Source organism: Lontra canadensis, unplaced genomic scaffold (assembly GCF_010015895.1).
Source record: "Lontra canadensis isolate GAN:19392208 unplaced genomic scaffold, GSC_riverotter_1.0 scaffold93, whole genome shotgun sequence".
Lineage (NCBI taxonomy): Eukaryota > Metazoa > Chordata > Mammalia > Carnivora > Mustelidae > Lontra > Lontra canadensis.
The window spans coordinates 7435357-7455485 of record NW_022631087.1 but is presented as its reverse complement, the minus strand read 5'-3'; the positions used below and the strand labels follow the sequence as shown (position 1 = coordinate 7455485).

Genomic DNA, 20129 nt, shown 5'->3' with positions numbered 1-20129 from the left:
CTGCCTCTCAAGAGATGGAGATGGACTGGGAAGTCACTGGGGATATGGAAGGAGGTAAAAATGGCCCCAGAGAGGACAAATGACCTTGGAGAAGTCGGGAAGACCTGGCTTGTGCTCACCCCCTTAGACCTAAGGTTCTGGATGTGCTTGGGCCTCAGTAGGGCAGTGGCTTCCGTGTGTGGAGAGATGGGGCCAGATGTTTCTGGAAGGGACTGAAGAAGCCATGCCCAGGCCTGGCCAGCTGAGCAGCAAGGGACTGACTCCATGAAACAGGAGCAGGTTGGGAAGGGCAAGACAGGAGGAAAGCCACCCCTTCCTCCATCTCCCCTACACCCTATCCCCTAAGGGTTAACCCCCTACTCCCTCTCTCAGCCCCTTCTCTTTTCCCCCGCCCAAACCCCATCTCCCTTTAATCACATCTGATACTGAGCGGCCCAGCAGGAACAAAGAAACCATTTAGAGAATCGGGGCCGAGAAAGTGACCCCGCACTCTGGGGCGGCCGCCTGGACGCCAGCACAAAGGCGGCATTTCAGAGCTGGAATTTCAGCACCCTACTTGATTAAAGGACTCCACAGGCTTGGAGGAGGGAGGAAAGGGGTGCTGAGTCCAGGGCTCCCTGGATTAACCCTTCTCCGGAGAGGCAGACACCCCTCCCACTCCTGGGGACACTTGTCACTCCCACTCTGTCCACGGCACATACATCCCGAAGGTTCTGCCTCTCGCAGAGGTTGGGAAAGCCCACTCTTCCTCCTGGAAGGGGAGCTGGCAGCAGAATGGAGGTCAAGGCTGGAATATTCAGGGAACCAACTTTCCCTCTCTGTGGGTGTCGATATACACCCTCTCCCTGTCCCCCCAGGGAGGGAGGAAGCAGTGAGATTGGTCTTACTGCAGGTTGGGTAAAGCAGGATGAAAAGAGCAGGACCCAGAACCGAGGACAGAGGAAGCGCCAGTGTCGACTTCATGTCACACCTGGAACCCGGGAGCCCTGCTTCCATGCCCACCGTCATCCCAGTCAAGGCCTTGCAGGAGCACGGGCCCTACACAGAAGGGAAGGGACATCCTGCAGAGGTGGGGAAGGAGAGGAGATGGGTGTGGCTGACCAGAAGCCCATGGAGGACAGTGGCCTGAGAAGTGGGGACAGACTGGGGACAGGGGTGGACAGGTGTTCGGTCCCTGCTCCAGCTGCTGCCTTGCCCAGCAGGGCTCCGCCTGGAGAGGGCGGGAGATCACTGCATCCCTAAGCTTCCTGCTGGGGCACTAGCTCCTGAAAGGGGATCCGAGCCCACGATAAGAGGCTCGAGGCAGGTCCTCAGGAAACAATGGGTGGCTTGATGAGACCTGCTCTGTGATACTCCTGAGAAGGGAGAAGCCCCTGCAGCCAGTCCCCCTGGAAAGGAAACTGGGGGTTTCCGTGGCAACCAGCTCCCTGGGCACAAAGACTCGTCTGTCTGCTGGGAAGGCAGCTGAGGTGTCTCCCCGCAGCAGCCTTTGCACGAGGGAACGGGGAGATGGAGGGAGGGACGCGGGGGATCCACGAGGAGTAAGGCCCCCGGTGCTCCTCAGTGCGGACGGTCGGGGGCCACACGAATGGGTGTCCCCGCCAGGCAGCGGGGCAGTAACAGGGAAGGACCAAGCGGGCATCAGAGAGCTGGAGGCAGAGCGGGCTAAAAGGCTGAACAGTTTATTATTTACACGTAGAAAGAATGAGAAATAGGATGAGGCACAGTCAGGAAGACGACTCCGGCTCAGTCGGTGATGATGAGCTCGTCCACCCCCCAGTCTTCATAGCTCCCGTCCGGCAGGTAACGGCGGATGATGATGGGGATCTTTCGGGCCCTGTGGCAGGGGAAGTCACAGGGTTGGTGGTCCCGGTTCTACAGCAGATGGGACAGACTGTGCACAGAATGCCACGAAAGAGAAGTCTGGACAGCATCCTTTTGGGACTATGAGAGCACTTTGCGGGAAAGAAATTACAATAAAAAGAAACTTCCTGCATTCTCGAGTGGGGGACAGTGGGTCTGGAAATCGTATGAGAGTGGGTCTGCCATCTTATGAGAAAGAGAAGAAGTGTGGGGGATACTGGTAAGGCCAAGTGCAGCAGGAAGAGGGGGATTTCGACAGACAGGAGAGGACTGTGTCTCATTAATCCCACCCGCCTTCGCCTGCTCCCTCCCACCCCTCTTCCTACAGGGCTGACTCCTGAACAAACTAAGGACCTATAGGAACAAGAATCACACCTCCCGAGCCAGGGGTGTGGGGGGGCGGGGTATGCAGCAGAGAACCTAAGGGATGCCTCCCAGGGCTCTGAAGAAGTGAACCACAGTCTGGGTGACTTACTTGAGCTCTTTCATAGCGATGAGCAAGGGATCTGTCTCCCCCTCCAGCTCCACCATCACGGGGGCACACATCCTGTAGGTATAGGGACACGTGTTGGGGGAGTAGGGCCCAGCAGGAAGACGGGGGCTCACTTCACAAATAAGATCAGATCAGCGCCCTAGTCCTCCCCAAGAAAGGTCACCTTCTAGGGAGGCAGGCAAGCATGGGGGGTGGGAAGGGGTTTGGAGGCACTGCCACAGTGACTGTAATAAGCAAGTGGGATCCAGGAGACAGGCTTTAAATTCTACCTCCAGAGACACTGAATTTCTCTCCAAATCTCAGTATCCTCACTCAAACATGGGAGACAGAGAGCCCTGACTTGCCTACGATGATACAAAAACACTACTGGCTAACTTAGTACTGTATGCTATTCCCCGTTCTTTCCACAGAGGATCTCACTTGAGGTGAGGACTCCTATAATTCTCATTTTACTGAGGAGGAAACTAAGAACAGAGACATAAGTGACTTGCCCAAGCTCACACAGCCAGTAAGTGGCAAAGTCAAGACTGGAATCCCACATACACCTACCCACTATGCTGTAACACCTCCCATTAATAGGCTAAAGATCCATGAACTTGGGGGCGCCTGGGTGGCTTAATCATTTAAGCATCTAACTTCAGCTCAGGTCGTGATCCCAGGGTCCTAGGATAGGGCCTCACATCAGGCTCCCTACCATCGGGGCCTGCTTCTCCCTCTCCCTCTGCCACTCTGCCTGCTTGTACTCTCATACTTGCGCTCTATCAAATAAAATCTTTAGAAAATAAAAATTAAAAAAAATAGGGCACTTGGGTGGCTCAGTCAGTTAAGCGTCTGCCTTCAGCTCAGGTCACGATCCCAGGGTCCTGGGATCAAGGTGTGCATCGGGCTCCCTGCTCACTGGAAAGCCTGCTTCTCCCTCTCCCTCTGCCTACCGCTCTGCCTACTTGTGCTATCTCTGTCAAATAAATAAAATCTTAAAAAAAAAAAAAAAAAAAGGGGGCGCCTGGGTGGCTCAGTGGGTTAAAGCCTCTGCCTTCGGCTCAGGTCATGATCCCAGAGTCCTGGGATCGAGCCCCGCATCGGGCTCTCCGCTCAGCAGGGAGTCGGCTTCCTCCTCTCTCTCTGCCCTCCTCTGCCTACTTGTGGTATCTGTCAAATAAATAAATAAAATCTTTAAAAATACATGTCCATAAACTTAAGAAAGGTACTGTGAACAGGACACATGTAGGCTTTCCTCACTGGGCCATAAGACATCCTTGTCGGCTCCCTTGACAAGGGCCTTCCACAGACTCCCGAGCCCCGCCCCCTCAGCAGAGTGTTCCAGCACAAAGGAACGACCACCCAAAGGCTAGTTCTAACCCAACTCCTCAGGCCTGCCTCAGGGCCCAGCCAACTCATTTTCCTTCTCTGCCCAAGTAACACCCCTCAGGATCCTGCTCTTCAACCTCCACACAGGGCCTGCAGGCAGATGCCCTCTTCTTTCCAACCCTTCCATGACACTGGGTTCGGCCATCAGCAGAACCCAGTCTGCTCACCTCTCTAGGAGCACCTTCTCACGCTACTTGCCTGTATTCATCCCACGTTCCCGCCATACCAAACTCCCATGGGCCCCGGACACACCCTGGGGGCTCCCTTCTGCACCCTCCAATAAGCTCTTCCTCTCCCTAGAAGCCAGGGATAGGCTCAAATTTCTCTTCTCTGGCAATCCTCTGCCCCGGAAATCCCTGCTCGGCGCCCTGCCACATTTCCATAAGCTTCTCGATCTCACTGGATGGTAGTTGCTTATCTGGAGTCTTCTGCATTAAACCATAAGCACCTAGTGGCCTGGGACCACACATCCTAACACAACACCTGGCCGGCAGCAAAGGCTCTCAAAATGAATGGGAGGAACGCCAATTCTATCCTCTGGGAAGCCACGATTCATGATTTCATCACAAGTTTACACGAATGGATCCCAAACCCCACAATCATCAGAATTACTAGAATGCGCTAAAAATACAGGCCCTCAGGGCCTGCTCCAGACCCTCTGAATGGAAATTCTAGTGAAGAAGCCTGAGAACCTGCATTTGCAAAGCTCGCCAGGTGATTCTGATCATAGCCAGTCTGAGAGGCGCCAGTTTACACAATGTCATTTACTAATTTTATTATGACTTTGATTTGTTACTCCCTGAAAACTTCCCAGAGGCAGAGACCAAATGTTTAACCTTCCCTATATCCCCCCTCAAGTGTTCAAATTTCCCACTAATTTAAAGCTTTAAAATATATAGCAAAATGGTTTTCCTGATCCGTGTACACCTTATTCCTTTCAAGATATTAATAATTAAAGTCCACTCATCCAGCCTTGTGCATACAACGTGCGCATCACGAGCGTGCCCTTAGGTATTTTGTCCTGCACCAATGACCCCACAAACTTGCCAATGATCCTCAAGAAATAGCTTTGGTAAACATCGGCCACCAGGTGGTGCTAATGACCCAGAGCGACACTTCAAAAAATTCAAAGAACTGTTCAGCACTTTGCAGGTGCAGGGTCCCATGCCTGGTTCTAGGTGACAAGATACAGCCCTGGCTGTCGGAGGGCCTACAGCAAGCAGGGAGCCACCAGACAGCGTCCCAGCCCATAAAGAGAAGGCGCACAGTAGACCCAACTAAGCTGAACCAAGCTTCTCTCCCAAAGCAAAGCAAGACCCTGGGACCGGCGGTGTACCGAATGTCCGCCTCCCAACTTTTCCCCACACTGCCCACCAAATGCATGCCGATCTTGTGAACTTGTCACTCAAGGCACCGGTGACACCTTTTCCAGCCTTGTGTCCCCAGCTACTTGCCATTCCCCCACCACTATCCATGCTTGCCAGCCCTTCCTTGTGCTGTCTCTGGCACCCGGGATACCCTCAAAACCGCCTGCCTCTCCCCATCCTCCTGGGCTCTCCCAGGCAGCCCCGCAGTGACTCCCTTCTCTCCTTCCTCGTGCCTTCTGGAAAGCACGGCACCCGGCCGCTGCAGGTTCTGGTGACTTGTGAGCCATCTCCCCCAGCAGACGGCGAACACCTGGAGGCCTGGGGGCCTGGGGCCATCCGCAGTCAGCTTCCCCACCCCAACAGGTGCGAGCCCAATGCCTCACTCGGTGCTGAAAGACTGTAAGCGGGCAGAGAACCATTCTACCTGTTTGAAAAATAATTTACAAGTTATCCTTTCCGCTGGATCATTTTTAGCCTGGACAAGCGCTGCCCACTGGAATGTTCTGCAGTGATGGAAATGTCCTCTATCTGCACTGTTACGGAGACCCTAGCCACGTGTGGCTGAGCACCTGAAATGTGGCTAATTAGACTGAAAAACTGAACTTTAAATTTCGCTTAATATTACTTGACTTAGGGATGCCTCAGTGGCTTAGGCAGTGAACAGTGAAGTATTGGCCTTCAGCTCAGGTCATGGTCCCAGGGTCCTGGGATTGAGTCCCACATCGGGCTCCTTGCTCTGCAGGGAGCCTGCTTCTCCCTCTGCCTGCTGCTTCCCCTGCTTGCGCTCGCACTTGCTCTCTGACAAATAGATATATAAATAAAATATTTACATATATATATTTATATATAAATATATATAATAAATATATAAATAAAGTATTATTTTTTTTTACTTAAATGGCCACATGTAGCAAGTGGCTACCATAATTGATGGTACAGACCCAGAGGATCCTGACCCACAGATAATCAGAATTATCATAGTGAGCGCAGCACTAATCCCACCCAGACCAGCCAGGAGTACAACAGGCTAGAGAGAGGTCTATTACTTTGAAGGTGAGGAACAGTGTGGGCCACCCATAAAACCCTGCTCAAAGCGGACACGGTGGTCATCTTTACCCAGAGACCTGGAGGCGATAAAGCCTAACGCTGTTTGAAAACAAAGAAGGGAACACAGATCAGAATCTCCTCCAGCATGCAGGACTCCACAAAGCTGACCCCAGCTCTTCCTTCTAGACATTTTCCCACTATTCCCTATTTACAGCTCCCACTCCTCCAGACACCCACCATTCCCACACTAGCTTGTAAGATGTTTGGGGTCGGGGGTTCATTCCCTCAGCCTGTGTTCCCTGGGGAGGACATTCGACTAGAGTCACCAATAACGTATCTGCCCCCTCTCTGTGCCCTAACTCACCCGTCCCTGGGAAGGAGGAATAATAACTCCCAAGAGGGGAGTCAGGGAGAAAAAGCTGTTACCTGGAGCCCAGCGTCGAGAGTTCCTGCTCTCCCAAAGCCACCTGCCTACAGGGAGGCTGTTTTCAGAGCTGTTCAATCACCACCTTGGCAGGCAGGCTTACCCCCGCAGGCCCTGGCCCTGGAGGCCTGCGCTGCCTACGGCTGAGAGGGTGAATACGCAATCATCGGAAGCTTTAATCTCGCCTGTCTACTGGCTAGTTCCTGAATCTTGTTATTCTTCACCTGGCACCTAAGTTGGAAGAAAGGAAAGGTCTGGCCTGGCCTCTACATGGAGGGCCTCCCCTCTTCTCAGGACTGGCCACAGTCCGCCTCAAGTCAAGAACCACCTTAAGCCCGATGGGGGTTCCCGCAGTGCCCCTGACCAACCAGCCACAAGAGTCTACGGCTCCCTGTCGGCACACTTTTTTTTTCTTTGTTTTGCTTCACTAATGTGACAGGCACTCAAGTTCTGTATTTTTATGTTGCTACTGTACTGTTATTCGGCTTCTCAGATGTTCATGTTCTATTTCTCGCACTGGATCACAAACTCCCTGAGGGCAGGAATCTCGTACAGTGCCCGGCACACAGAGACAACACCAGCCCTGTTTAGCAGGTGAGAGCAGGGACCGTGTTTTCAGGGGCCTGACTGACAGAAAGGACCGTGAAGGGGCATACACTCACGCGATCTGGAGGGCGCGGGTGCCGAGTACACGGGCTCGCTCGTACTTGGTCATATACGGTGTGGTGATTCGCTTCTGGTTGGCCTGTGGTCGCTCTCCAGAGGGGAGGATCTCAACGTTCTCCTGGCCCTCCTGGGCACCAAGACAGAAAGCACGGAAAGTCTCAGAGAGTATGTTCTGGGTTGAGGGGGAGGATGCTGATGACAATGACGACAATCACCCCCACCATCACCAGTTACTACGTTCCAGCACTCATGCCACTACAGGTAGTGACACCTCATTTAGTCCTCACGATGACGTCACATGGTGGGGATGACAGTGACCATTTTAGAGGCTCAGAGTAGGGGCTGACTTAGCCAAAGGCTCAGGCCTAGTGAAAGAGAAGAACCACGACTGGGATTCAGACAGCCTGGAGATGGGGGTGGGGGGTGGGCGGGTCCCAGAACATTAGCTGTGCGCAAGTCCTGGAGCACAGACGACAGATCTCTCTAAGCAGGAGGCAAGGAGCAAACACTCCATCCTTCAGACAGGGTACCGGATCAACAAGTCGGATGGCTAAGAAGTCAAAGTGAGGACAGGAATGTGCACGTACTCACACGCATTCAACAATTCCTTTAAGCGTCTGTCATATGCCAAACACCATCACAATGGTGGTAAGACAGCAAGCTAAGCGTTTCTGTTCTCAAAGAAGTCAGCCAGCAGAGGAGACATGAGTAAACAAGACAGCAGGTGCTACAAAGGGAGGCAAGTGTGCCACGAAGTTAACAAGAAGGTGGGGGACATCGAACTCCTGCTGGGGGTTCAGAAGACTGTCCAGAGAGGAGACTTGAGACTAGAAGAATGAGGACGAGCTGCCAAGCCAAGAGGAAGAGAAGGGCACTTCTGGCAGGCCGGGCTGCATGCACAAAAGCACAGGGGTCAGAGAGAATGTACTACTTAGGAAGTATGATTAGAGCAAAAGGTGAGCATAGTGTTTTAGGCAGAAGAATAAATTCTATAAAAAATAGGGGCCCTTGGCTCGTTCAGTGGGTAGCGCATGTGACTTTTGATCTCAGGGTCAGGACTTTGAGTCCTATGCTGGGTGGAGAGATTACTAAAATAAAGAGAAACTTTTAAATAACAACAACAACAAAAAATTAAGCCAACAAATATTTATTGAGTACCTGTGTGTCAGATAGTGTTCTAAGTGCTTTAAATACAAGAGCAAGACAAAAAAAAATTATTTCCCCTATAGAGCTGACATTATGAGAAGAGGTAACAAAATTAACAAATAGAATTTGTAGTATAAAAACAAAAGAAAAAAATAAGTAAAATTAAGAACAGAAAGTGAAAAAAGGGAGTGCCAGGATGGGTGTGTGGGAGGAGGGGAAGGACGCTACCACTTTAAATAGGATGGTCACGGAAGCCTCACTGAGGGGACACTTGGACAAAGGCCTGAGGGAGGTGAGCCATATGTCATGTACATACATACAGGAAAAGCATTCCTTTAAGAGGGAACAGGGTGATCAAAGATCCTGAGCAGGAGTCAACCTAGTATGACAGGGACAGTAAGAAGAGATAAGAAAGCAGGTGGCCAGAGCATGGAGGACCTTGTACTTCTGTACAAGGCACTTACTCTGTATGAGATGGGAAGCCCCTGGATGAGGGTTCTGAATAGAGGAGAGACACAATTTGACTTAAGATTTAAAGGTACCCTGGACGCCTGGGTGGCAGAGTCGCTTAAGCATCTGCCTTCGGCTCAGGTCATGATCTCAGGGGCCTAGGATCAAGTCCCACATCGGGCTCCCCACTCAGCAGGGAGCCTGCTTCTCCCTCACCCCTTACCCCTCCTCCCTGCTTGTGCACATGAGCGGACCCTCTCTCTCTCAAATAAATAACTCTTTAAAAAAAAAAAAAAGACTTAAAGGTATCCCTACGGATGCTCTGTTGACACTATTCTGTAGGGGGCAAGGGCAGCAGCAGACCCTATAGGAAGACCAGCAGCAGTAATCAATCAGGTAAGAGAGAAAACTCTGGCAGCAGGATGGCAAATCAAGCAGCGTGGAGGGAGACTGAAGGCAGGAAAACCAGTAAAACATTTCCACAACAAAGTGAGTGAAAGCAATGAAGGCGGAAGCACTAAGAACGGAGAAAGAGGACCAGGGCTGGACCACATGTGGGAGGCAGAACCAACAGAATGGGGATGGGGAGACCAGGATGGGGAGGAGGTTTCTGACTCAGTGAACAGGGAGCAGAGAGTGCCATGCAGAAAGAGAAAATCCAAAAAGGGGGGCTTTGGCTTCCAAGCCTAAAAAAATTGAGGGATCGTTCCCTTTCCAGGAGCCATAAAGCAGTTCTTCCTCCATTAGTCACAGGACAGAAAGCTGTATGTCTTTCATGAAGTTAGGAACCCATCCACCTAGTTATGCAAGCCAGAAACCTGGGGGTCGCCCCTGTCATCTCCCACTTTCTTAGCTCTGTATCCAATCCACCAAAATATCTTTCATCCATTTTGTCATCACCTATATTATGAGCACCCAAGCCTAAGCCACAGGTCTCTCAACTGGATGGAGACGCTATTGGTCTCTTTTACTCCTGGACCTCCCCAACTCACTCGTCACTCTGAGGCCAGAACGCCCTTTCTAAAATGTACACTGGATTGGACCACTCTCTGCCTCAACACTTGTCAGGGGCTTCCAGTGCCTTTAGGCTAGAAAATCCTGCCTGATGTGGGCCCTTACCGCTCCAGCTTTATCCTGGTCATCCCCCCGCCCCTTACATACACCCTGCCCACAGGGCACCTAGTACATAACAAACATTCAACACAGGCTTGCTGAATGAATGGCGGTATTTCACCCATCAGCAAACCAACTGCCCCAAAAGCCATAGGCTCTGGCCCACCCTGTTGGACTTTTCCACCACCCAGGACTGGGACACCGCTCACTCATTTAGGCAATTATCACCAAATGGCTTATTCGGCAGCTTGGGCTGCAGAGAAAGGGAGCCCACAGCTAAACACTGACCTCCTCAGCATTCTCCAAGTCACCAAGCCCTTCATCCTCCTCCACATCATCGAAGTCGTCACCATCAAAACTGTACAAGAAGAAGAGATCAGTTAGTTGGAGCATCACACTAGAATCAAAGAAAGAAGAGATCTGTGTCTCATCCGATATGTAGAAAGGGCTCAATAAGTAACTACTTAATGAGCAAATCAAACTTCTGCTCCATTTTACTCCTTCATCTTTATTCCATCAGCCCACAAATTTTGCTGGGACTCATTCATTCTCCATCACTGTTTCCCTCTCTACTGGGTCATTCCCATGAACGTATCAACATGTAGTTATTTCCCCATCTTAAAAAACAAACAGGGGTCCCTGGATGGCTGTCAGTTAAGCATCTGACTCTTGGTTTCGGTTCAGGTCATGATCTCAGGGTTGTGGGATGGAACCCCATGTCCAGCTCTGCGCTCAGCACGGAGTCTGCTTAAGATTCTCTCTCTCTCTGCCCTTCCCCACCTCTCTCTCACTCTCTCTCAAATAAATAATCTTTAAAAGCAAAAAATGTACTTCTCTTGGGGCGCCTGGGTGGCTCAGTTGGCTAGGCCACTGCCTTCAGCTCGGGTCATGATCCCAGGGTCCTGGGATCGAGTCCCGCATCGGGCTCCTTGCTCAAGCGGGAGCCTGCTTCTCTCTCTGCCTCTGCCTGCCACTTTGCCTGCTTGTGCTCTCTCTCTCTCTCTGACAAATAAATAAATAAAATCTTTAAAAAAAAAAAAATGTACTTCTCTTTTACCTCCCGCAGAGTCCTAGTTCCATGCTTCGCTTAGAAGCAAAATTCATGAGATGCCTATCTTCCCTGTCTCCAATTCCTCTCTTCTCATTCTGTCATAATCTCACTCCAGTAAGACCTTCACCCCCACAGTTCCAGCAAAACCACTCTTCTCAAGTTCATTAATGACTGCCACACTGCTAAATCCAATCGACAATTCTTGTTCTCATTTAGCTTGATCTATCAGTTGGACCACTAGACCACACCCCCGCCCCCCCCCCCCCCAATATACTCTCCTCATTTGACTGCAAGGCCTCCTCTCTCTCCTGGGGTTCCCCACCTCACTGACTGCTCCATCTCGTGTCTCCTCTGCTGATTTCCCCTCTTTTACCAGGAGCACTCAATGCTAGAATGCTCTAACACCTGGGTCACCAACCATCTACTCTTCCCTACTGACACTCCCCTGGTGATCTCACCTGGTTCTTAGTTCTGACTAACAAACTTAGGCTGCTGATTCCACTATTTTTTAAAAGATTTTATTTATTTATTTTATTGTAAAATTTTATTATAAAACAAATTATTATTTATTGTTTTATTTTTATTTTATTTACTTATTTACTTATTTATTTATTTGACAGGCAGAGATCACAAGTAGGCAGAGAGGCAGGCTCCCCGCCGAGCAGAGAGCCCGATGCGGAGCTCGATCCCAGGACCCTGGGACCATGACCGGAGCTGAAGACAGAGGCTCTCACCCACTGAGCCACCCAGCCACCCCTGATTCCACTGTATTTATCTTCAGAGAAGACTCTCCTCCCACCACGCACATCCGGAAATCTTCGCGCCCTAGCATCTTAATCAATTCAGAATTCAAAACCACTTGTCACCACGTCTACTAGTGTCACCCCAGTCCAAGCCACTACCTTCTTTCACCGAGATTACTGCAACCCTTACAGACATTCACACACACACACACACCCGGGGCTCGCCAGACTCTCCCCTCGATGACTTCTGGGCTACACGCTTCTAACGCGTACTCTCACACGACCCCGTACTGTTTCTGCGCCTGTCCCCTCTCCGGTGAGCAGGACTATGCCTAATTCACCTCAATAGTCCCAATACAAACCACACAGCCCGGCTCACCGAAAGTCTGCTGTAAGTCCTTTTCACTACTCCTCTCTGGACCCTCGAGTCGGGCCTTTCCGTGCCCAGCCTCTCGCCCGGTCTTTATTCCCGGCTCCCCGCCCTTCCCCTCTCCAGCCCCGCGCCCCCTCAGCACAAGCAGTCCCCTCAGAGACTGCCCCTGGAGCCTGGCTCCACAGCCTCCTTCGGCCCAAGCTCCCGCTTCACCCGCCCCTTCCGAAGTTCCCGCACTCACTTGTCCTCGTTGTCTGACATGACGCCCGCACCGACGCGACGCGGCCGGGCACTCAAGACCCTCGAGGAGACCCGCAAACACCGCGCCTGGCTTCCGCGCGGTGCCCCTCGTACTCTACGCCTGCGCCGTGACCCAGAGACAAATACTTCCGGGAGGCAGGCCGGAGTCGTAACTGTGCGCACGCGCCGAGAGCCGTGTGGCCGTTACCATGGTAGCCAGAGTCGCTAGTGGCGGCTCTGGTCGCGGAGGTCTGCGAGTATTTGTGCGGGGTCCAGGCACGGTGCCGCTGCGGAGCCGTGTTTACGGTCTCCGGAGCCCAGCCGCTCTCTGTGGCTGGGGGTAGCCAGCCGGGGTCTTACTTTAGGGTGAGGTTTCAATTTTGGCGTATCCCCCGACGGGCACTGTCCGGACCACGGCTATCCTAACGCCCCCTTCCTCCGGAGACCGCTTCCCTGCCGCAGGCGTCGGGTCAGGATGAGGTCTCCGTTCGTGTATGTGGGTCTGCCTGTGTATCTGTTCGAGGTTGGGGATCAGGCACTGTCGCGATACTGATGGCGACGTCACGATTCTCCTATGGCTCGACAGCCACCACCACCCCCCGCCCCCGCCAGACTTTGGGTGGCGTTGTGGGGTGCGCGAGCAGAGATTGGACCTGGGAGACAGGAGTTGTGCCGTTGCGTTTTTCTCTCCTCAGAGCCCTCCCATGGCTTCCCAGGAAAGGGTGGAGACGGTGACCAAAGGAACAGAGTTCTGGCGCTGCCCCAGGCCAGCCACTTACACCCCGGGGACCTGCGAGCTGCTCAGAGGTCAGTATTTGTAAAGGACAGGAGAAGAGTGGTGGTAACAGTTAACCCTCTGCAGCTCAGTTCTCCTTTACATGACCTGCGGCTCAGCAATTGCTTTTGTCATTTTATAGATAAAAAGCCTAGGGTTCAGAAAGGTTCAAGGATCCTACAACTTGCAAAACTCTTGTAGACCCCGTAGACCACACTTTGAATTTTCCCAGGAAGCCAGGAAGCCTCCCCACCTGCCACCACCACAGTGGAACCAACAACTCCGCCCTTTCACAACACCAAATAGCTTTTCCTTTAATGGACGGCACAACCTGTAGTCAGATGTTTAGTTCTTTCCCATTGGGTTAATATTCATCTACCGCTCTAGACCATGAACTCCATCAGAGCAGTGATTATGCCTGTTTGGGCTCACAACTGTAGCTCCAGCCCCTGGCACATGCTTAGTAAATATTACCCATTCATTCATTCACGCAACAACAACAAAAATTTTAAACCCACTTAACGTGCTTTAGACATTGCTCTAAGTCCTGAGGAACAGCAGTTAAAAAAAAAAAAGCAAACATTCTTGCTGTCTCATGGAACTAACTTTCTAGTAGGAGGGGTACAGTAAGTAAAATATGTAGAATTTCTTTTTTTTTAAGATTTTATTTGTTTATTTGACAGAGATCACAAGTAGTCGGAGAGGCAGGCAGAGAGGGAGGGGGAAGCAGGCTCCCTGCTGAGCAGAGAGCCCGACGCAGGGCTCAATCCCAGGACCCTGAGACCATGACCTGAGCTGAAGGCAGAGGCTTAACCCACTGAGCCACCCACGTGCCCCAAGAATTTTGATGGTAGTAAGTGTTCCAGAAAAAGACAATGAAGCAGGAACGGGAGAGAAGGAGTACTCAGGTACAGAATGGGGTTAGGGGGTGATTCAGTTTTACACTGGCATAGGATGAGATGAAGGGCTCTGCTTGCATCCCGGGAGGCCTCATAGAGGTGCTTTTATCTTTGCAGTGATGATGAAGGAATCCAAACTGACTAACTTCCAACAGCGCCACATCATGGACACCATGAAAAGTAAGAGGCAGTCCACTGAGGGTTCCTGGGCGGAAGGACTCCGGACCACACTTTCAATGGTCTTCCATACTAAGGGGTAGGGGGCCTCATTTTAAAAGATCAAAGAAAGGGCGCCTGGGTGGCTCAGTTGGTTGAGCATCCAACTCTTGGTTTTGGCTCAGGTTATGATCTCATGGGCTGTGAGATTGAGCCCATGACAGCTGTCACTCAACCGGAGTCAGCTTGAAGGATTCTCTCCCTCTGCCCCTTCTCCTGTGCGTGCTCCCTCCCTCCGTCCCTCTCTCTCATTCTTTCTCTAAAAATAAATAAATAAATCTTTATTTATTTTTTTAAAGATTTTATTTATTTATTTGACAGAGAGAGATCATAAGTAGGCAGAGAGAGAGGGGGAAGCAGACTTCCTGCTGAGCAGAGAGCCCAAAGCGGGGCTCGATCCCAGGACCCTGAGATCATGACCTGAACCAAAGGCAGAGGCTTAACCCACTGAGCCACCCAGGCGCCCCAATAAATTAATCTTTAAAAAAATAATAAAAAATAAAAAGACCAAAAAATATATGAATAGTATTTCTGACCCTTGCTCCTGGGGAATTGACCTTTTAGGATTTTAGCTTCTTCCCGGGACATGGGTCCTTGCATAACAGCAAGCCTCTTGCAGTCTATCTCTCTCTAGCCAGCCTTCCAAGAGATCACACAGCCCGATCAAGGCGTGCTGCCCAGCCAAAACAGTCTCCACGAGGTCGTGGCTGCCATCTGTCCCTCTCCGTTACACACATCCCACAGGAGCTCTCCAGAGGAAAGAACTGTGTGTGTATGTGTTAGTCATAGTTTTATTCAGTCACAGCTTAGCTAGCAGAAGCAAAACACTTGGCAGAATTCCAGCATAGGAGGAGTGTGCAAAGGCTGTCTGCACCTCACCTTTGGCCACCCAACGTATTAGTTGTTTTGAAGGAAAACCAAACCATGGTAGTACATGGGCACGAGATCAAGGTGCTCACGAAGATCTTGAACCCCACTGTGCTTCCTGAGGTTCCACTGAATCAGCATTTAATGGATCAGAGACCTGTGATGTGGCCTTGAAGAGAGAGAATGTCAGAATCTTTTCTCTAAGTCTACCAGAAGCGATTGCCTTATGTGCCAGAAGACATGCTCATGGGAGGGCACCGGAGCAGCCACAGAAGCAAAGGGAAGGGAGGGCCAGGGAGGCAAATATCGGCAGTTCAGGTCCAGCGGTGGCCAAGGCAGGCTCTGCCACACCAGCACGGGGGTCAGAGCCTCCTCGCTGGGAACGAGGACAGCTCAGGCTGTCAGAGCCTGGCGTGTTAACCCATGCCCAATGCATCACTCCCACCTCTGCACTCAGCAGTCCAGGAATAATCTGGTGCCCCCCAGCAGCATGACTACAAAGAGAAGGACCTAGAAATTCCACTAGAAGTAAATTCCAGGAGATGAAGGACTATGTCCTTGTTCACCCCAGTACCCCCAGCGCCCAGACGCTGGATGTTTACTGAAGGACTGATTTCATTAGCGGAGAAACCAAGGTAAGGAACAGGTTTGCCAGACAGTTTTATTCTCCGAAGTTTTCTTTTTATGTATTTATTTATTTATTTAGAAAGATTTATTTATTTTTTTAAAAGATTTTATTTATTTATTTGACAGACAGAGATCAGAAGCAGGCAGAGAGGCAGGCAGAGAGAGAGGGGGAAGCAGGCTCCCCGCTGAGCAGAGAGCCTGATGCAGGGCTCGATCCCAGGACCCTGGGATCATGACCTGAGCTGAAGGCAGAGGCTTTTACCCACTGAGCCACCCAGGCGCCCTGATTTATTTATTTATTTTAGAGAGAGTTGGGGGGAAGGGCCGAGGGAGAGAATCTCAAGCAGACTCCACGCTTGGTGTAGAGCCCAAAACGGGGCTCGATCCCCAGACCCTGAGATCATGACCTGAGACCAAAACCAAGAGTCAGACTCTCAGGCAACTGCACCACCCAGGTGCCCCCTTAGTTTTCATTTTTAAAAACTTGCCTCCAACCATTGGTGTTGAGTCGGCTTTTCTTCTGGAATCCCCCTTTTTTTCTCCTCTTAACCAAATCCTACTTGTTGTTCTGAGGCCTCATTCGAGTGCTGTGGCAGGCCACAAATGCCCCCAAACTCCCAGAATTACTTGGGCTGTAATCATCTGCTGAGGCTGGGCCCGAGCAGGAGGCAGCACGTGGCCCTGGGCCTGTGGAAATAGCACGTGGAGGGAGTAGGAGGGACATTCTAGGAAGCGCAGCATCTCTTCAGAGAAGAGTAGGAAAGGCGCGCTGGGGCTCTAGGAAGAGGCTCTTGGGAAGGGGAAGGTTAGTGGGAAGTAATGGCGTCTTCATCCTTCCAGGCCCTCAGGACAGATACCTTGGAACCATCCTTGGCTCCTCTTTCTCTTTCTCCCAGACCCCACATCCAATCCATCTGCTTTGGTCTGCTTGACCTCCAAACCATTCCTGACTGACCACCTCCGCCCTTGGCCCCCACACTGTATTTTCATCATCAGCCAAAGGACCATGTAACTTCCCTGCCCAAAACCCTCTGATGGCTTCCCACCTCAAAGTAAAAGCCAGTCTTTCCAGAGGCCTACAAGGCCCTATGCTTCTCTTGCCCTCCCTGACCTCTGACCTCTGACCTCTACTCCCACTATACCCCAACCTTGCTTACTCCATTCCTGCCACCCTAGCTTCCTGGCTGTTGCTCGGACATTCCAGACACATTACCACCTCACAGCCTTTGCCCTAGCTGTTCCTTCTGTCTAGAATGTTCTTCCCCAAGTATCTACACAGCAGAGCTACTCATCTCTGGGGTCTTCTCTCAAACGTTAGCCTCTTCATGGGGCCTTCCCTGCCTCCCCTATTGAAAACTGTAGATGCCGCTCTGACCTAGTCTGGTCCGTCCCTCTACGGTCAGTCTGTGTGTTTCACCCATATCCCTGCAACCCCAAATGTAAGTGCCCCGAGGGCAGGACTTCATCTTACTTTACTTTACCCCTGTGTCCAGGGCCTAGCACAGAGCAGATGCTCAGTACATCTTTTGCTGAGTGGATGATAGAAGGTTGGAAAAGTAGAAGAGGTAGTTGGGAGCCAGATCAAAGCAACAGGTAGGGCGTGCTCTGAGCTGGGCTTTGGTGTGATTGAGAGGAGGGACCAGACAACCAGAAAGGAGGTGACACACTTGGCTGGCCTGGGGGAGAAGCCCCAGACCTAGGCCAAGACTATGGGGATGGACAGGAGGAGGGACTGGTTTGTATTACCACCCAAACCATCCCTCCCTGCCTGTGGACCAAGCAGGTGTTAGGAATCCGTCTGTAGAAATAAATGCACCAGGATAGAGACTTGACGCACAAGAATGTTTATTGCAGCATTGGTTTGAAGTAGTAAAAAAAAGGGGGGGAGAGGAACAGCTTGAATTTCTGAAATTAGGAGACTAGTTGAATAAAATAAATAATGTATCCATTCTAGAAACTAGTATATAGCTATAAAAATAAGTTATATATAAATGGAGTGATCTGGAAGTTTGTCCATGATAACTTGTTAAGAGTCTCTTACAGAAGATAACACGGTAGGAGCCAGTGTTCGAAACATGGAGGTCACATACGCACATACATCTTTGAACATATTTGTATTAATGTCAGAAAGTCTGGAACAAGACCACCAAATTCTAACAACTGCTCGTTACGGGGTGGGGGTGGGTGGTTGGAGGGCAGAAGGGAAGACTTCTATACTCTTCGACTTGCTGTTAACAGGTGGTATTACTTTTATAATTTCACAAAACGAAACCCAACCCAACGCAGGGGGATCCCCACCCCCCGCACCTCACCCAAACCTTCCTTCCCCAGGAGGAGACACTCTGCCCCTACATTGCAGCCCAACATCCAGCCAGAGGGTCTTGCCTTCCAAACAGCCAGCCTCAGCCATCTACCTGCCTCCCATCCTGGCGGCCCGGCCCCACCTCCGGCCTGCCAGCTTGTGCCAAGCCAACGGGGCCTACAGCCGGGAACCATTCAAGCCTCAAGCCACCCGTAAGTGAGAGGGCCTCAAGGGGGGCCGGAGGGCCAAGCAGCCCACGGGGCAGGCAAGCAGGTGTCTAAGGAAATTCTCTGCTGTTTATACGAATGTGCTTGAGCCTTGGCACGCCTTCGCTTGGGGTGTTCAGGGTCCAGGGGAAACCGGTTAGGTGATCCTTTTTTATTTTCTGAGAACTCTGTAATGATTACCTGGAGGCCACCAGTCCCTGAGGAACGTTTGGCTGTCTGGTCTCATGGCCACTGCTCTCTTAAGGTGACACAGTCGCTCCAATCCAGAGCTCCTCTGCATGCCAGCCTACTCCGAGGAGCCTTTGTCCCCCTTCCTGCTTGGCGTCCGATGTAACTCCACGCAGCCTCTCTGCCCAGGCCGCCGTCACGGCAGGCATGGTTTTCTTAGCCTCACTCTGCACCAGAGCCGTGTGTGGGTTCTGACCTTCGTTCTCCCAGCCCTTCCCTTTCCTGCCTGTCTTGACACAAGCTCAGGGGCTCCCAGGGTGGAAGGCGCCCGGTTTGCAGAAGCCCCCTCCGTGTGGCCAAGGACCCTGGAGCAAAGCATGCCATGAATGGGGCGCCCTGCCTGCCTTAATGAGGCCATTTCTGGGCCCTACAGGAGATCTGGAGAAAGAGAAGCGAAGACTCCAAAATATTTTTGCCACTGGGAAGGACTCAGAAGAATGGAAAAGAAAGCCCCCTCCCGTGCGACAAGAGGACTCAGCCCCCGAGCTGGACCGCTTTGAAGAATGTAAGCCTCTGAGGGGCCACTTATGCTGGAGTGGGGGGCGTGGAGGGGCCCGTCTTCAGCGGCCAGAGTGAGAAACACCGTCTGACCCCAGAACTGCTTCCTCTCCCCGAGAGAGGCAACCTGCTGCCCCCGCCACCCGTCCCAGGAGCCTGCGGGCTCCCTACTGCCCTGAACATGGACAACCCTTCTCCCCCATCTAGTGGTAAAGGAAATCCAGGAGAGGAAAGAATTCCTGGCTGGCATGGAGGCTCTGGGACAAGGCAGACAGTACCGAGGGATCATCCTCACTGAGATCTCCCAGGTAGGAGAAGCAACAGGAAGGGGGTGGGGGAGGGCCCACCATGAGCGTGCGGCAGGAGATGGGAGTGGATGAGGTGGCCAGCGCCCAGGTCAGGCCCAGGTCTGGGAGTCTTCTCTAGCCTCACGTCAGCAGCGGCTCTTCAAGTTCCATCCCTGATCCCCAGCTTTCCCTGATGCCCTTTGCAGAAACTACGGGAAATGGAAGACATTGACCACAAGAGGAGTGAGGACCTTAGGAAGGCTCTTGTCACCCCTTGACCTGTCTCCAGAGACAGGGGCAGGGTAGCCCATCCTGGACCACTGGAGCCTAGCCCCTGGCCAAGCAGAGCCATCACCCCCCGCCCAAGTCAGCCCACCTACCCTGGCCTTCAATCACATCGGATGGCTATGCAGCCCTGCCTTGGCCTAGGGGACCCTGGGCACACACGGCACTCTGGAAAATGGACCAACCTCAGGGAATGGGCTCGTTCTCCTCAAGACTCTGCCCAGGGGGCCTAGGTCAGGTGGGCCGTGGACCACAGTCACAGACACACACACATATGCACGCACACACACAACTTCGAGTCTTTTCTCAGGGAAAGAGCCCATACACAGTGAAGGCAAGGCCCGATCTCACCACCTTGGGCGTGTGTCCGAGGGCATCCAACAGGCCTCTTCCTCCCCCTCCCCCAACGCCCACTGTGAGTCCTCCACATCCAGTTTTCAGACCTGCGGAATGAATACGACTCCTTCCTTCCTACCTGCCTTAGGACCTACTTGTCTGACTTCTCACAGCCTTAGGCAAATGTTTAACCACTACGATTAATTGACCAGTAAGACATATTTAACATAGGTCATGA

The 20129-nt window shown here is 51.9% G+C and overlaps 2 protein-coding genes across 3 annotated transcripts; one reads left to right on the top strand and one right to left on the bottom strand.

Annotated features, from left to right (window-relative positions):
* Nucleotides 1-1661: 1661 nt before the first annotated feature.
* On the bottom strand, nt 1662-12427 carry POLR2F (RNA polymerase II subunit F). The gene is made up of 5 exons (XM_032836632.1): nt 12346-12427; nt 10226-10295; nt 7225-7355; nt 2339-2410; nt 1662-1837 (listed from the first exon to the last, which is right to left on the bottom strand). Exons 1-5 carry the CDS (start codon nt 12363-12365, stop codon nt 1747-1749), a joined length of 384 nt encoding a protein of 127 aa, XP_032692523.1. The 5' UTR covers nt 12366-12427; the 3' UTR covers nt 1662-1746.
* Nucleotides 12428-12550: 123 nt separating this feature from the next.
* CUNH22orf23 (chromosome unknown C22orf23 homolog) lies at nt 12551-19791 on the top strand. Of its 2 annotated transcripts, XM_032836629.1 has the most exons (7): nt 12551-12710; nt 13040-13151; nt 14136-14198; nt 18060-18242; nt 18859-18990; nt 19191-19291; nt 19477-19791. In XM_032836629.1, the coding sequence occupies exons 2-7, from the start codon at nt 13049-13051 to the stop codon at nt 19546-19548; spliced, it is 654 nt and encodes a 217-aa protein (XP_032692520.1). In that variant the 5' UTR covers nt 12551-12710; nt 13040-13048; the 3' UTR covers nt 19549-19791. The 2 variants fall into 2 exon arrangements, with proteins under 2 accessions (XP_032692520.1, XP_032692519.1); XM_032836628.1 differs by lacking the exons at nt 12551-12710; nt 13040-13151; nt 14136-14198 and having other exon boundaries at nt 17556-18242.
* The last annotated feature ends 338 nt before the right edge of the window (nt 19792-20129 follow it).

Bases quoted from the DNA above. Each gene is read 5' to 3' on its own strand.
- POLR2F (XM_032836632.1), bottom strand. From the start codon at position 12,365: ATGTCAGACAACGAGGACAA. The intron at 2,411-7,224 runs GTGAGTGTATGC...CTATACCTACAG, and splicing joins ACCCGCGCCCTCCAGATCGC to GATGTGTGCCCCCGTGATGG. The intron at 1,838-2,338 runs GTAAGTCACCCA...CCCCTGCCACAG, and splicing joins ATCGCTATGAAAGAGCTCAA to GGCCCGAAAGATCCCCATCA.
- CUNH22orf23 (XM_032836628.1), top strand. From the start codon at position 17,804: ATGGAGGTCACATACGCACATACATCTTTGAACATATTTGTATTAATG. The intron at 18,991-19,190 runs GTAAGCCTCTGA...TCCCCCATCTAG, and splicing joins GCTGGACCGCTTTGAAGAAT to TGGTAAAGGAAATCCAGGAG. The intron at 19,292-19,476 runs GTAGGAGAAGCA...TGCCCTTTGCAG, and splicing joins TCCTCACTGAGATCTCCCAG to AAACTACGGGAAATGGAAGA.